This window comes from Sarcophilus harrisii, chromosome 2, assembly GCF_902635505.1.
Source record: "Sarcophilus harrisii chromosome 2, mSarHar1.11, whole genome shotgun sequence".
In the NCBI taxonomy this organism is placed as follows: Eukaryota; Metazoa; Chordata; class Mammalia; order Dasyuromorphia; family Dasyuridae; genus Sarcophilus; species Sarcophilus harrisii.
The window spans coordinates 524,338,503-524,353,522 of NC_045427.1; the positions used below are offsets into that span (position 1 = coordinate 524,338,503).

Genomic DNA, 15,020 nt, shown 5'->3' on the forward strand with positions numbered 1-15,020 from the left:
AAATCAACATAATACAGTTTTGTGTTTATCATTATGACATATCTCATAGTAACATATATTCAAAGTGGTGATATCTGAAAAAAGACAATAAATTAATTGTAAATGGTGCCATATTTGTCAACACTTCTCTATTTCCCCCACTCCCCCCTTGCAACATATTTAGATAGGTTATAATAAAAAAAATAAGTCTTCTTTGAATACTACTAGATTATCTTGAAAATATCATTTGTAATGCCCTTTGTTTATTGCTGAACTATTTTCCTTTTTCATATATGTTAATATATAAATATGTAAATAACTGATGATTTAATAACTTTGTGAATGAAAGATTTATTATTTTATAATTTTGTGGTTCTAATTATTTTTTACATGAAACTTGTTGGTGTTTTTAGATTGCCCTTAGTGAAGAAGATTTAACCATCTTAATGAAAATCTTAATGGAAAATCTTGGAGAGGGAGCTTTACAGCCGACTTCTATACAACCAGTTTTTCCAGAGGATTCAAGAGTGAAAAAAGGGAAATCTCAGGAGGATTCTGATCATGTGAGAGGTAAAAATTAAAGATTTTTGCTAATCTTAATGGGGGGAATTTTAAAAATTATATTTAAAAATAATTTGGCAGCATTGTTTTTAACTAATTGTTCCAATTGATTTTAGGTGCAATATATTTAGTTACCTAGAATAGAAAAAAATTGTACAAATACAGGAAGAAAGAAAAAATCTTAGTCACATATACTTAGATAATGAACTGAAAATAACCAAGAAATGTGGAAGAAAATAACACTTCATTTATCTGGTGTCTTTGGGGAAAATAAGCTATTTTCTCAGATAATTAATTCTTCTTATTATAAAACAATGCAACGTTTTTATGGACATCTTTCTAAATTATATTATATTGGTTGTACAGATGTTTCAAGAATTCCTGGCAAGATGATTATAGATAGGTGCTGACCCGGAATTCAGCAAGATATGGATTCAGATCTTTCCTTTTATATCTAATAACTTTGTCACTTAACTTCTGGGATTCTTGGTCTCCTTATTTACTATCCATTTTATTTATTATTATCCACTAAATGGACTCTTAGGCTTCCTCCAACTCTGAATTTATGATACTGTGAATGCTCTTAACATGTTTTCTTGCTTTCGCCTTCCATCCATATCCCACTTTCTAAGTGTGGGTGTCTCCAAGGCTCTTCTCTCTCAACAGTCGCTAACTTTACCAGGCAGGTGCCTCACACATTTGTTTGTCTGGCCCTTCTCTCTCTCTCCTGAGCTTCTGCCTCATATCATTAATTGTCTGTTGGATTTTTCAAATTAGAAATCCTGCAGATATCTCAAGTTCAACAACTCTTGAATAAAACGTGCTATCTTTTCATTCATGTTCATGCACTCTGTTCCTGTTTCTGTACCTTTTCAGTGACCTTCCTGCATGCCTCAGATGCATTCTGTCCTCACTGCTGCCTCAATTCTTCTCTTCCTCCAGGCTACAGCCCAAGTACCACTTTTTACATTACATCTTTCTGTCTCTTCCTTCTCTCCTCAGTTGTTAGTGCTCTATATGCTAAATTGTTTTGTGTATTTTTCTGTTTATTTACTTGTATTTTTTCTGTTTACACAATTAGAATGTAAGCTCCTTGAATAGGGTTTCATTTTTTGTATTTGTTTCTTTAACTCCTAACATAATTTATGTAATATAGTAAGTACTTAATATAATTGAAAGTTCTCCAGGGAAAGTAGTTCCATGATTTTGTTTGATAATTTCTGCTGTACAACAATTCAGTTTTCTTTATATTTAATGTCTCAGCACTGGAAATTATTACCTTCTTTTGGTCTGCCTAGATATTGCCAAGTAAAGAGAAGGCCAATTTAGCTGGATTATAGCTTTTAGTAGGGGGAATAATGTAATATAGAAGGAAACTGGGAAGGCAGGTTGAGACCACATGGTGAAGAGCTCTAAATTCCAGAAAAAAAGTTAACAGTGTATTATAGAAGTAATACTGGAATATAGGAAGTAGGGGAGTACCATGATCCTATATAGTCCTTGAAGAAAATCACTTTGGCTGTAATGTGGAGCATGGATTGGCTTGGGGAGAGACTTGAAATAGGGAAATCATTCAGGCTGTTGTAGTAATCCAACTCAGAAATGATTAGAGCCTAAACTGTTTTGGTGGATATTTGAGCAGAGAGAAAGAGTCAGGTGTAAGAGATGTTGAAGAAGTAGGAACCACAAGATTTGGCAACTCATTATATATATGTATGTGCGGTATGAAGGAGAGGTGGAAATTAAAGAAAGTGCCGGAATTACAAGCTTGGTAGCCAGAAAGAATGGTAGTGCTTTTTGACAGACACAGGGGATGTTTGGCTAGAAGAGTAAAAAGATAAGATGCTGTTGCATAATCTAGGCAGATTGCCATGAATAACTAATAGAGGGATACTGATAGAAGTGGTAGGGAAAGTAAATGTAAAAAAATGTTTTTGAGTTTGATGAAAATTCTTGGTAATTATAAATACATGCGTGTGTGTATGTGTGTGTATGGATAAAAAGATATATTTAGTTGTGGTTCTACCTAAAGGTTAGAGAATAAACTAGATGATCTCTTGAAGTCTTTTAAGTTCCATGTATATATGTGAAAATGTAGTACAAAATGCATCCTAACAGTCCTTTTATAATGGTAGTACCTTCTACTTTCAAATAAAATCTACAAAATAGTTTATAATCCCCATTTTACAAAGAGAGAAAAAACTGATTTTTGCAGAGATATTAAAAGACTTGGTCAAGATCAACAGAAGTTGTATTTGTGCCCTTTATAGGAAGTGACAGATTTTGTCAGTGCCACTTTGCTGTTAGGTTAATTTAGAAAAGATCCTCTTTTCTATAAAATCTTTTAACATGTAGAACTTTGAAAAATATTCTAGTAATGGGAGTTGTCATTAGATTTTCCTGTATTTATAAATAAAAAATTGCTAAACATTTTTTTTCAGGTTCAGACTTTGATACTCCTGAACAAGACATGAAAACTCTGAAGCCTTCTGACATTCAAAATGTTACTCTTCAATTTGATTTCCACTTTGAGTCTCTTTCACTTGTCCTCTACAACAATGATATAAATCAGGTAATGTAATAAATTCCTACAGTAGGAAATGCAGTTGAACAAAGTAGAATATACATTTTATTCGTAAAAAAGATTCTACCTTTGTGAAACTAAGGTGATTTCTAACATACTTTTGGAATAATTGTGCTTCATATATAAAAAGCACTTAGATATTTCTTGAATAAATGAATTAATGAATGGATAGCATAGCATTGTGAATAATAAAAAAAATACTTTCTTTGATAAAGGCCGCATTCTCAAATAAATTTTACATTCCCTAATTGATAAATGATCAAGGGATATGAACAGGCAGTTTTTAGTGAACAGTTGTTTGATATTGTGTCGAGTTGTTAAGCCAATTAAATGTTTAATTCTGTGATTCTGTGATATTATTTAATTACTAATCAGTTTTATTATCTTTCTCTTCAAAAATGTGCCATAGGGTTCCACACTTTCACTTCACAGTGACCATTTACGTCTTGGTGAATTCAGGCTCCATCTTATGACTTCAGCAGGAGAGATGTTTAATGATGGTTCATTAAATATCTACCTTAAACTGCAGACATGTACACTTGATGATCTTAGAGAAGGTGTTGAAAAAGCTACATCAAGGTTTGTTAATGCTATGTTTTGGATGAATTATATATTTGAGATTTAAAAATGCACTTAAATTTTCAATAATTAAAATTTTCACTGTTTTCTCATTTGAGACTTATTATTTGGCTGAGCCTTACATAATCATATTTTTCATCACAACTAGGAAACAGTACTCCTGATATAAGGGACTTTAAATTGTAAACCAGCAAAATGGATCATTTTCTTTTAAAGGGAATTGCAATGATAAAAAAGACTTAGGATGGAAATAAAAATAATATTGAAATAATTAATGGGGTGGAAGTAAATCCTTTGATAAACCAGGGACAGGATTAAAGATTAAAACAATTTTTTCACTAGTCTGAGAAGCTCCTGGGTGAGGAAACTTTTTCTACTAACGTAAGTTGGCACTTTCTCTATTCTGTGTTCTCAGAGAATTTCCTCAGTCATTGAGAGATTAAGTAACTTGATGGGACTATAGTAGCCAGTATATGTCAGAGATCAAAATTGAATTTGGATTTTCTTGGCTTTAATGTTGAATGCTTCTTTTGATAAACTTTTGCTAAATTATTTATATCAAAAACAGTCTATTTTCCTTAAAATTTTAGAGGTTGTATTTCCTTTGCTTAATTTTTTTTGGGGGGGAAAACATCTTTTATGGTCACTCCTTTCATTAATATACAGTAATAATGAGAATTTCAAGCAAACTTAAAAAGAGCCTTTATTTTAATGACATTCTTAAGTTTTCCCTCAATTTATAACTGGAAAGTTATGTTATAAGAAGTACCTATGGGGAAAAATAAATAATAACCTGTTTAACTTTGAAATTAATTGAACACATCCTGTACATATATCTTGTCTCTATATTTAATGAAAAACTTTGGATTTAACTAATTTTTAGAAACCTCACTTCTTTCCTGGGTGGGAGATTTTTGCTGAATGCAGTATTAGACTTTTTTTTTTCCATGTTGTTTAGTTTTGTTGATCTGTTTTTCTTCTTTTTTCTTCTTTATTATAACAAGATGGCTGTCTTTGAAAGGGAACAGGAAAGGGTGCAATGAGAAATGTAGACAATGTAAAAACAAAAGATTTTATTTTTTAAATAAAAGCCTGTTGTTTAAAAAGTAAATTTGATTAGTTATATTGATGTTTATTATTCTTTATAATGGGCAGCTAGGTGGTGAAGTAGATAGAATGCCAGGCCTGGAGTCAGGAAGACTCATTGTTCTGAATTCAAATCCTGGCTCAGACACTTACCAGCTGTGTGAACCTTGGCAAGTCATTTTACCATATTCACCTCAGTTTCCTCATCTGTTGTTACAGATGAACTGGAGAAGAAAATGGCAAACCACATCAGTATCTTTGCTAAGAAAACCCAAAATAAGGTCATAAAGAATCAGACATAGAACAATGACTGAACTGAATTGTTTATGATAAATAATTTTTAAAGAAAATAAAAAGTACATTTTAGCATTGTTCTTAGTCTGAAAGTTTTATGCCATTTACATTTGTCATGAGCCTTACTTAATGCTCTCTTCTTTTATTGGTGATATGTTTTTTGTTCTAATCAAAATATTAAATGACTGTCATTAGTCCAGTTGTCCATAACAAACATTTAGTAAACATTTGTTGAATTGCATCAAATTAAATTGATTAGTCCTTCAGGTTGTAAAGAAAGGTGACAAGATCTAAGTTTTTAAGGAAAGTTTTGTTTCTTAAAGTAAGATAAAGGGATTTCAGTCTTTTAAAGTTAATAGAACCAGATTGATGTAGTCTTTAAAATGACTGAGCTTCTCCCACAGATACTGGTTTGTTAACTTATTACATACATTGTATCTAACATATTCTATAGTTGCTTAATAACATAATTCACACTACAGTTATTGCAGTCTATTTGTTGCCTAGTTATTTAACTACCTTCCAGTTCATGCTGATCTGAACCTAATTTTGACAAGTTGAAGGAGAGGTGAAAAATTAGTCATTTAGAAATATGCTAAAATATTTAATTTTAATATTTTTTCAGAATGATTGACAAGAAGAATGGTCAAGATAAAAATTCAATGATTGATATAAATTACAAACAAGACAAAAATGGAAGTCAAATAGATGCTGTTCTTGACAAGCTCTTTATATGTGCTAGTGTGGAATTTCTAATGACTGTGGCAGATTTTTTTATCAAAGCTATTCCCCAAAGTTCAACACCTTCAACTGAAAAAACCACACAGATTTCATTAAGACAAACTACTTCAGCAAAAACCAAACCAGAGAGAGGTTGGTATGATTTCTTTTATCAGAAAAAAAAAAAGGAAAATTATGGACAAACAGATTAGACTTTAAAATGTGAGCATATCATTTCAAAAAAATTTACTAATTGGAAAATCCTTAATAGACATAGAAAAATGACTGAACTGAATTGTTTATGATAAATAATTTTTAAAGAAAATAAAAAGTAGATTTTAGCATTATCTTTTGTCTGAAAGTATTATACCATTTACATTTGCCATGAGCCTTACCTAATGGTCTCTTCTTTTATTGATGACATGTCTTTTGTTCTAATTAAATGTTAACTGTCTACCCACTAGTCCAGTTGTCCATAACAAATATTTCATAAATATTTGTTGAATTGCACCAAATTAAAATTACTTGAAAAAGTAAAATTAAACAACTATTAAGTAACAATATCAATGAAAAATTTTCTTTGTGTTCTTGTTCTTTTATTCCCAAATGCTTGAACAGGCCAATAATTATGTGAAGAACTTGAAAGGAAGGTTTTTTGTTGTATTTAATCTTTCTCTAAATAATCAGTAATTTTGTGATATTCTTATCTGTTTAACAACATTACTGTTAATAGGATTCTGTTAGTGTTTTTATGTCTTAGGCATTGTTTCTTCCTGTTTTTTTCCTTAGAAAGTTCTGGAAGGCCAAATATGACTATAAAAGCAAAGATAACAGATCCAGAAGTGGTATTTGTGGCTAGTTTGGCAAAGGCTGATGCCCCTGCTCTTACAGCGTCATTTAAGTGTGATTTTTGTTTATCATCTTCCAAAGTTGAGCAGAAGATGGTAGTATCTGTGAAAGACCTTAAAATGTTAGCCTGCCCTTTTATCAGAAAAAAAGGAACAAAAAATGTTACTACGGTAAGAATCACTGATGATTATAATTTGCTTGCTAGGTAACTGCAGAAATGAGTAATTAAAATGATCAGATATAGTTAATTGTTATGTTCAATTAGAATTGAGTTTTAGCATGAATCAGCATTTTTTTTAAGAGTACAAACTTATAGACTGGGAAAACTTTTTTTTTTTTTTTTTTTTACTAATACTTGGTGTAATTTATGACAGATGTCATACTCCACTAAAAGTTTATTTTGTATCATTCTGGAAAATATGGCTTTTACTAGTTGTCATAATTATTGCTCTATTTATTTGACATGCTTAATGTATAACTATTTGAAACAATATATAAATTGTGATGTTAAAACTAATAATTTTTTGATGTGTAGATTGATGTGTGAAAAGGAATATAGTCCTCAATTTAGCAACTCTGAATTTTAGATAACATAATAGTCTAGAAAGAATAATTTTTTTCTTATTGAGATAGCAAATGATTGCTTTTTAATCACTGAATTGATAGCATAAGTAAAAATTGATAAAGTTTATGTTGTTTTTCCTAATTTTATTACATTATTAACATAAACTTTCCCTGTAGTATATTATAATCAAGTTTAATTAATGTCTTTAGTGTATTATTTGTCGATTTTGAAAAATTGTAAACATATTTCAAACAGTTTTTTGTTAAATTAATGTTTAATAGCCTGTAGATTTTATGGTTAGCTACTCTAATAAAGCTTTTGAAGTGTGTTAAAATTATAACATGAAGGAATGTATATTTTGGGGTCTATGAAAGAGGAGGTTGGTTGACACATCTGTCATGGAGTAAGAATTTGGTGTAAATTAATATAGTAGAAGAGTTTTAAATCTGAACTGATATAAATTTTAAAGGTTTAAAATGTATTCTGTGAATAAGAACAAGGGTGTTTTAAAGGATTTTAACTAATATGAAAGAAATTATTTTCATTTGATATGATTTATTTACTTAACATTTTGAGTTCTGAAAAGCACTATGCAGTACTTACATAATTTTTAAAATATGAATTCTGTTTCTTTTGCTTTAGGTTTTACAGCCTTGCTCTTTACTTATGGAAAAACGTGAGCATGTTTCCGGAGAACAAAATATAGAACTCTTAATTGAAGAATTTATAATTAAGGTTATTATTGGTGAAAATTAAGTTTTCCTTTATAGAGATTGTAGATTCCTAAAGATTAGAAACCACATGTTTTGTTTTTTATCTGATGCAAAATATAGCACATAGATACCCGATAAATATTTGTTCAATTGAATTAAAATTATTTTTCCAGATTATAAAATACTCGATTCTTTTTCCCTTTAAAGATTATGATATAGTTTCTTCAGAAAATTGGTACATTTAAGATTTTTTGTGTGTGGTAGTGGTTTGGAGCAGGATTATACATTCATTTATGGTTATCTGCCTCTATGAAGATAGAGTAAATTGAATACTTATTGTATAAAGTATATATATTGTGTGAGAATGAGACCATTCCTATCCTAAAATAGTTTTCATTATGATTCTGAATGAGCTGATGGATAATTGAGCCTCAGTATCCACACAAGTATATTAAGGAAGTGATTATCAGCTCACTGAGGATAGGAATTTTCTCTTATTTATTTTTGTATCTCCTTCAGGGCAAAATAAAGTAGAATATGAGTATTTTAAGAGGTCCAAAGCACTTCAGTGTATGTCAGAAATGAGGGCACTGTCCTGTATGATTGGAAAAAAAAACCCCAAACTCAGAGGATACTTTATTTGAACTTGGTCTGGAACATGCAGTAGGATTTCAATGGACAGATTGTGAGAGGATGCATCCCAGCTTGGGAAGAGAAACAGTGAAGGAGCAAAATCCCTCCTCCCAAAACCAAAAGGACCTCAACCCTGATATGTTTAGATTTAGTGAATAGGCCAATTTGTCCTCTATGTATATCTATATATCTCTATCTATCTATATATATATATAGATAGATATAGATATAGATATAGTTATAGAGATATAGAGATATAGAGATATAGATATAGATATACATCTATATCTATCTATCTATATATATATAAAAGCTTTTGAGAAGAGGAATAATGTGATTAATCTTCTTAAAATATAGCTCTAATTTGACAATATTCAGGAAACTAGAGAATCTTAGAGAAGAAAAAAGTCACTAGTTTGGAAGTAGACATTAGGAATAAGACAATGAATCCTTGGAGTTCAGTGAAAAAGATGAGATATGGAGGAGTTGGCAAATGATTGAATGGAAAATGGGGATTTCACCCATTAGGTACTGGAATAGGAAGGAGGATTTGAACTGAACTTTAAAAGTCAGATAAGATTTGTTTAGGTATGATAGAGTAAGGAACTTCGAAGTCAAAGGTGTAGAAATTGGCAGGCTCAGATCATGTTTGGCATATGAGAATATCCACTACTTTCCTTGGAATGAAAGGCTTTTAAAGGGGAATAGTTTTAAGACTAGATTTTTGGCACTAAAGTAGAACAAATGAAGATATTTTAATTGGGAAAGCAAATATTCCATGATTATAGTGCTGTTTGAAAAGTATTAATCTTGTGGTAGTGTTTAAAATTATTTTGAAAAGATGATAAAGTTTTGCAAAGTACAGATCTGAGACAATTAGGATATGAATATATAGTTTAATAAAACCAAAGAAGATGGCAGAATGGATAATATCAAACAATCTGTTATACGTTGTAAATAATGAGGGGGGGGAGGGAGAGGGAGAGGGACAGGAAGAGGGAGGGGGAGGGAGAGAGGGGGAAAAGGAGGGAGGGAAGAAGAGAGAGGGAGAGGGATGGAAAAGAAGGGATGGAAAAGAAGGGACTGGATCTTTTTTGTATGAAATATAACTTTGTTGCTTTTGTTTTTAATTTCACATAAAATTTGAGAATTTTAAGTTTTTGACTAAGATAAATTTTTTTCTTTACTATGCTATTGTCATATGGGACAGCTTTTAATTTATTTCTTGTGCCTTTTTTTGTTAAAGGTTTCACCAGTAATTCTCAATACTGTAATGACAATCATGACTGCTATGTCACGAAAGAAAAAAGAGGATGAATCAAAAAGTATATCAAGCAGTACTGAAAACCTCTGGGCCATCAAGTCTATTGATGACTGTAATGCTTGGTTTCTTGGAGTTGACATGGCAACAGAAATAACAGAAACCTTTAAAGATTTTGAACATCTATCAATAAAGGAGAATTTTATTATGGTTGTAAAATCTGTTCAAGTCACCTTTGAATGTGGCTTGGGACATCGAACTATACCGTTATTATTGATAGAGTCTACATTTTCAGGAACTTTTAAAAATTGGTCTTCTCTGATGGCTGCTACTGCTGACATGACACTTGAGGTAATACCAATGTCTTTTTACCTTCTAGTAGTAAAACCAAATCCTAGTGTTAATGTTTTCTTTGGCAGTTCTTCACATTTAAATATATGAGTCTCTAACAAATTCAGTGTTATTCAGTGCAATTTATAGTAATGTTTATTGTTTCATTTTCTAAAACAGATTGTTTTTAGAAATGAGCCATTTAGTACAAGAACTAGAAGAAAAGGGGATCAATGTACCCAAATTGAATACATTTGTACAATGATGTAAATAACTTTAAATTACTTGATATGTTTTATTGACGTGTAGGATTTTTTTATCCTTGCTACAGAAGCCATATTCAGTAGTTGATATTGAAATACTTTTCTTGTTTGAAATTAAATCCCTTTTTTCCCCCCCAGATTCACTATTATAATGAAATACATGCTGTCTGGGAACCTTTGATTGAGAGAGTAGAAGGAAACAGACAATGGAATTTAAAGCTTGAAGTAAGAAATCATAACTATATTTTTTGTTCTAATCTTTAAAAAGTCTGAATGTGTTGTTCAACATATTCTACTGTGGGAACAATATTCTATTATCACTTAAAAGCACTTAGGAAAATTTTAAAACTAATGACAGATCCTTTTTTATTGCTGTGATCGCAAACTATTGCAGTATTCATTTATTTTCATAATATGTTTTTGTGAGGCAGCTTATCTTCAAAAATTGTATATTGAAATTGGCTTTCAGAGGATGAAATTTAACCTTCACTAAAAAGAAATGAATATTATACCTGTTTCTCTTGGTTACTGAATAGCTATGAGTAATTGTAAAGTACTTTATGAGCATTTAAAATTTTGTTGATACCAAACTGCTGGAAAAGGAAGACTAAGGGAAAAAAAAATTATTGTTTCATTTATTTATAGGTATAACTGATAAAAATGTGGGAAAAGTAGAAATATATAATCCATATTAGCACATTCTTAAAAAAATCATTTTGGTCCTCTGAATTAACCTTGCTCATTAGATTGCTCATTAAGACATTATTACCAATTAATCAGCTTAACACTAAGGAAATAGCTGTACTCCAGGGTATTTAAAGTGAAGTTGTTTATCTGATTTTGAAAAAATAACCTTGGTGCTTCTATGACGCACTATGAAAGATTTTCCTTTTTATTAACAATGATTAAAGAAGACCGATTTGTACCAATGCAAAAATAAAATATTTGTATTCACATCAAATAGAGTGAAAATTCCTTGAATTTATAAAATTGGTTGTTTTTATTTATATTTTCCCTTTCAGTTAAAGAATAATCCAGTCCAGGATAAAAGCTTGATGCCAGGAGATGATTTTATTTTTCTTCCTGAACCACAAACAGCAATTCACATTTCTTCAAAAGATACAATGAACATAACAATATCTAAATGTTGCCTCACGGTTTTCAACAACTTATCAAAGGTATACCTATTTGTTTAAAATACAAATTATTTGAAGAAGTATGAATACATAAAAAGTTGTCATATTTTTCCCTTAAATTAGCTTTTGTTGTTGAATAGTATAAAAATCTATGTATTGTATGTTGTTCAGACTTGTACTAAAATTATTTTTTTTTAATTTCAGGCTTTTTCAGAGGGAACTGCATCTACTTTTGATTATTCTTTAAAAGATAGGGCTCCTTTCACAGTCAAGAATGCAATAGGTGTTCCTATTAAGGTGCAGCCTAATTCTAATCTCCAAGTAATGGGCTCAACTGTAAAAAGTGACATTTATGATGTTGACATTGATCAGATTTTGGAATTGGAGTATTCTACTTCAGAACCCTTGCATCGAGGGAAACTATCTGTATTGAGTCGTCAGGAAAGCTCTCTCTTCACTCTGACTTTTGGTATATTATATTTATTTTATTGCAAAGTTTTCTTCTATTTTAATTAATGTAAATAGATGATAGCTAAATTGTCACATTAATAAGGGTTTTTTTGTTTGTTTGGGGTATTTTTTTTTTTTTTTTTGGTCTTTCTTGTTCTAGCATTTAAGATTCTTTGAAATTGTGATTAATTCTTTAGTTTACTCCAATCTCTTAACTTTGCTTTCTTATACTTGAAAAAGTTTAAAATTAGATCCCAAGTTATCGTAACTAAGTACAGCTTACTGGCATCACTTCAAAACAGTGAAAACAGTAGATAATGGGAAAGGAATACTAAAATTTATCACACTTTGCTGTCATAGAATGTAATAAAATTTTTCTTCTTTCAAGATAGGCAGTAGGGGATAGAGCCTTGGACTTGGTGTTAGAAGGACCTAGGTTCAATTTCTATCCCAGACATGATAACTTTTGTGATTCTGGACAAATCTGAGTGTCTGGACCTTTCTCAGTCTCAATTTTTTCATCTGTTAAAATATTGATAATACTTTTTTATTTCATGAAATTATGATGATCAAATATAAGGTATGAAAAGTGCTTTAAAAATATTAAAGCACTCCAAATGTGAGCTATTATTAAAATCAAATGGTTAAAATGTTCTTCTTTGATCTTTTTGTAAAATCAAGAGCTATATCTAACATTTTGAGGATTATAACACTGTGAATAAGGTATAGAGGATCATTAAGTAGCCACGAATTGACTACTCTTTATTTACTTTCTGCATCCTAGAAACATACTTGATGAAGTAGATTTCTAGAGAAATTTAACTTCTTGAGATTTAATTTTACTCCTTTACTCAAATTTTGATCAGTTTTGATTTGCCTTTTTTTCTTTTGGTTGCCATTTTGCTTATGTAAATCTTAATTATTTATATTAGTGCCTTATGGATACACAGAAATAGCAAATATTCCCATTACCCGACCTGGACGAAGATTATATAATGTACGGAATCCCTGTGTTAATTTTTCTGATTCAGCTTTGGTACAGATTGATGCAGCAGAAGGGAATAAAGTGATTACCCTTCGGTCTTCTTTGCAGGTGAGACTTTAAAGTGATTTTTCCTCATTCCAATTTGCTAGTGCCTTTCTTTTGTAATTATGTTGCATTTTTCTGCATATATTTATTCTGTATATACTAACATCTATGCATGATAGTGCATGTATCAAGGATGTAAGCTTCTTGAGATTAAAGATTGCTTCATATTTTTCATTGTATCATCAGCACCTAGCATAGTACTGGATCTATAGTAGGCATTTAATAAATGTTTATGGATTAATTGATTAGTCTGTGCTTCTTTAACTTGACATTTGTTTGTTTCTTTTTATTAAATATTTATGACAAACAACATGGTAAAGCTTCATTAAGTCAACACTTTTTTTAGGCAGGCATTTTGAAGCAATTTTTATTCTCTAAGGAAGCTTGCTTTTCTATTGGGTTTTTATTTAAAATAACTTAATTAAGGTCTTTTTGTGTCCCTTTATGTTTTAGAATTTAATGATTACTTACATACAATAAGACAAAAACTGAGTAGTATTTTTAGTGGAAGTTGATATACAAGTAGTAGTATAGAATTTAATTTTGTTTGTATTAAGTTTGTGATTACATTTTTTGAGAAATTAGAAGAGAATATTAGAAAGAAAACACTCAAAAAGTTTTTGCATATTTGTTTTACATCTTTAATATTATTTTGAAGTACTTCAGTGTTTAGAAAATGGTTTCTAATTTCTTACTATTGGGAAAACTTAAAAAACATTTTACCACCTTATCTCCTTTCCTAAATTATTCATGTTATTCATTATGCATTATTAATAAGTAAGCATTTTTTTTGAAAAGATATAATGATCCTGATGTGGCATCTTAGAATATAAAGGTAATAAAATATAAATATAAAGTTATACTACTTTGCATTTTATAAATCCAGGCAGTTCTGTCTCTTCTTCCTCTCTTCATTCTCTACTGTTCATCATTCTTCCATACCCTTTAATAGTCCGTGTCTGTCAAATCAGTGTCTCTCCCTCTCTTCCCCTCTCTCTCTCTCTCTCTCTCTCTCTCTCTCTCTCTCTCTCTCTCCCTCTCTCCCTCTCCCTGTCCCTTTTCCTCTCCCTGTCCCTCTCCGTCTCCCTCTCCCTCTCCTCCTTCTCTATTATAGGCACTTAATAAATGTTGATTTATTGATCTGTAACTGTCTATACATCTTTATTTCTTGTACTTTAAATTGAGCATATGCAAAATCTTCCTTGAAAACTGTTTCATCTTCCCATCCATTATTTCTTTTCATGACAGCATCATCATCCTGTTAACCCAGGCAGTATTCATATTTCCCTTTTCCCTTCTTCATTACCCCTACCTCCATTCAATCACTTGCTAAGTGTTAATAATTTTGTTTTTGTACTCAGATTCATACCCTTTCTTTCCACTCCCATTGCAGCCACTCTAATCATGACTCTCAAGAACTCTTTCCAGGTAGTTTTAGTAACTTCTTAACCAATAGAAAAGGGATGGGAGATGAAGCCTGTAAAGATATTTGTAACAAGAAACCATTTTTCTTGAATATTAATGATTACTTAAAATGGATAAATTCTTGAAAGGTAACATAGTCTGTTCTCAAACACTGGTTTCAGAGATGTTTTGAATAGTTTAATTTTATTTCCTTTATATTAATGCTTTCAATTTCAAAAAAAGTGTTTTTTCCCCAGTAGAAATTTTGAAAGCAACAGTAGACATGTTAAATTTTGAGGGTGATATTTCATTTAATAATGCATATGTCTTTTTGTTTCATAGATCAAGAACCATTTCTCTATTCCATTTACTATCTATAAATTTGTTAAGACTGCTAAGTTACTGGAACCCATTGGAACAGCCAAACCTGAAGAGGAATTCCATGTTCCTTTAGATTCATATAGGTAGATTTTGACTTAATATATAGAAATTTAAAATTTATGTTTTGAACCTCATGATTTTT

General features: G+C 30.5%; 1 protein-coding gene across 4 annotated transcripts in view; it reads left to right on the top strand.

Moving 5' to 3' along the window:
* VPS13C (vacuolar protein sorting 13 homolog C) overlaps window positions 1-15,020 on the top strand; it is a 177,104-nt gene that overhangs the window by 99,802 nt on the left and 62,282 nt on the right. For all 4 annotated transcript variants that reach the window (XM_031955443.1, XM_031955444.1, XM_031955445.1 and 1 more), the window contains 12 exons: window positions 393-549; window positions 2,982-3,112; window positions 3,534-3,703; window positions 5,709-5,956; window positions 6,593-6,822; window positions 7,860-7,952; window positions 9,810-10,175; window positions 10,556-10,642; window positions 11,440-11,595; window positions 11,758-12,022; window positions 12,936-13,096; window positions 14,840-14,961. In XM_031955443.1, coding sequence (XP_031811303.1) covers window positions 393-549; window positions 2,982-3,112; window positions 3,534-3,703; window positions 5,709-5,956; window positions 6,593-6,822; window positions 7,860-7,952; window positions 9,810-10,175; window positions 10,556-10,642; window positions 11,440-11,595; window positions 11,758-12,022; window positions 12,936-13,096; window positions 14,840-14,961 — 2,186 coding nt within the window. The remainder of the gene's footprint in view (window positions 1-392; window positions 550-2,981; window positions 3,113-3,533; window positions 3,704-5,708; window positions 5,957-6,592; window positions 6,823-7,859; window positions 7,953-9,809; window positions 10,176-10,555; window positions 10,643-11,439; window positions 11,596-11,757; window positions 12,023-12,935; window positions 13,097-14,839; window positions 14,962-15,020) is intronic.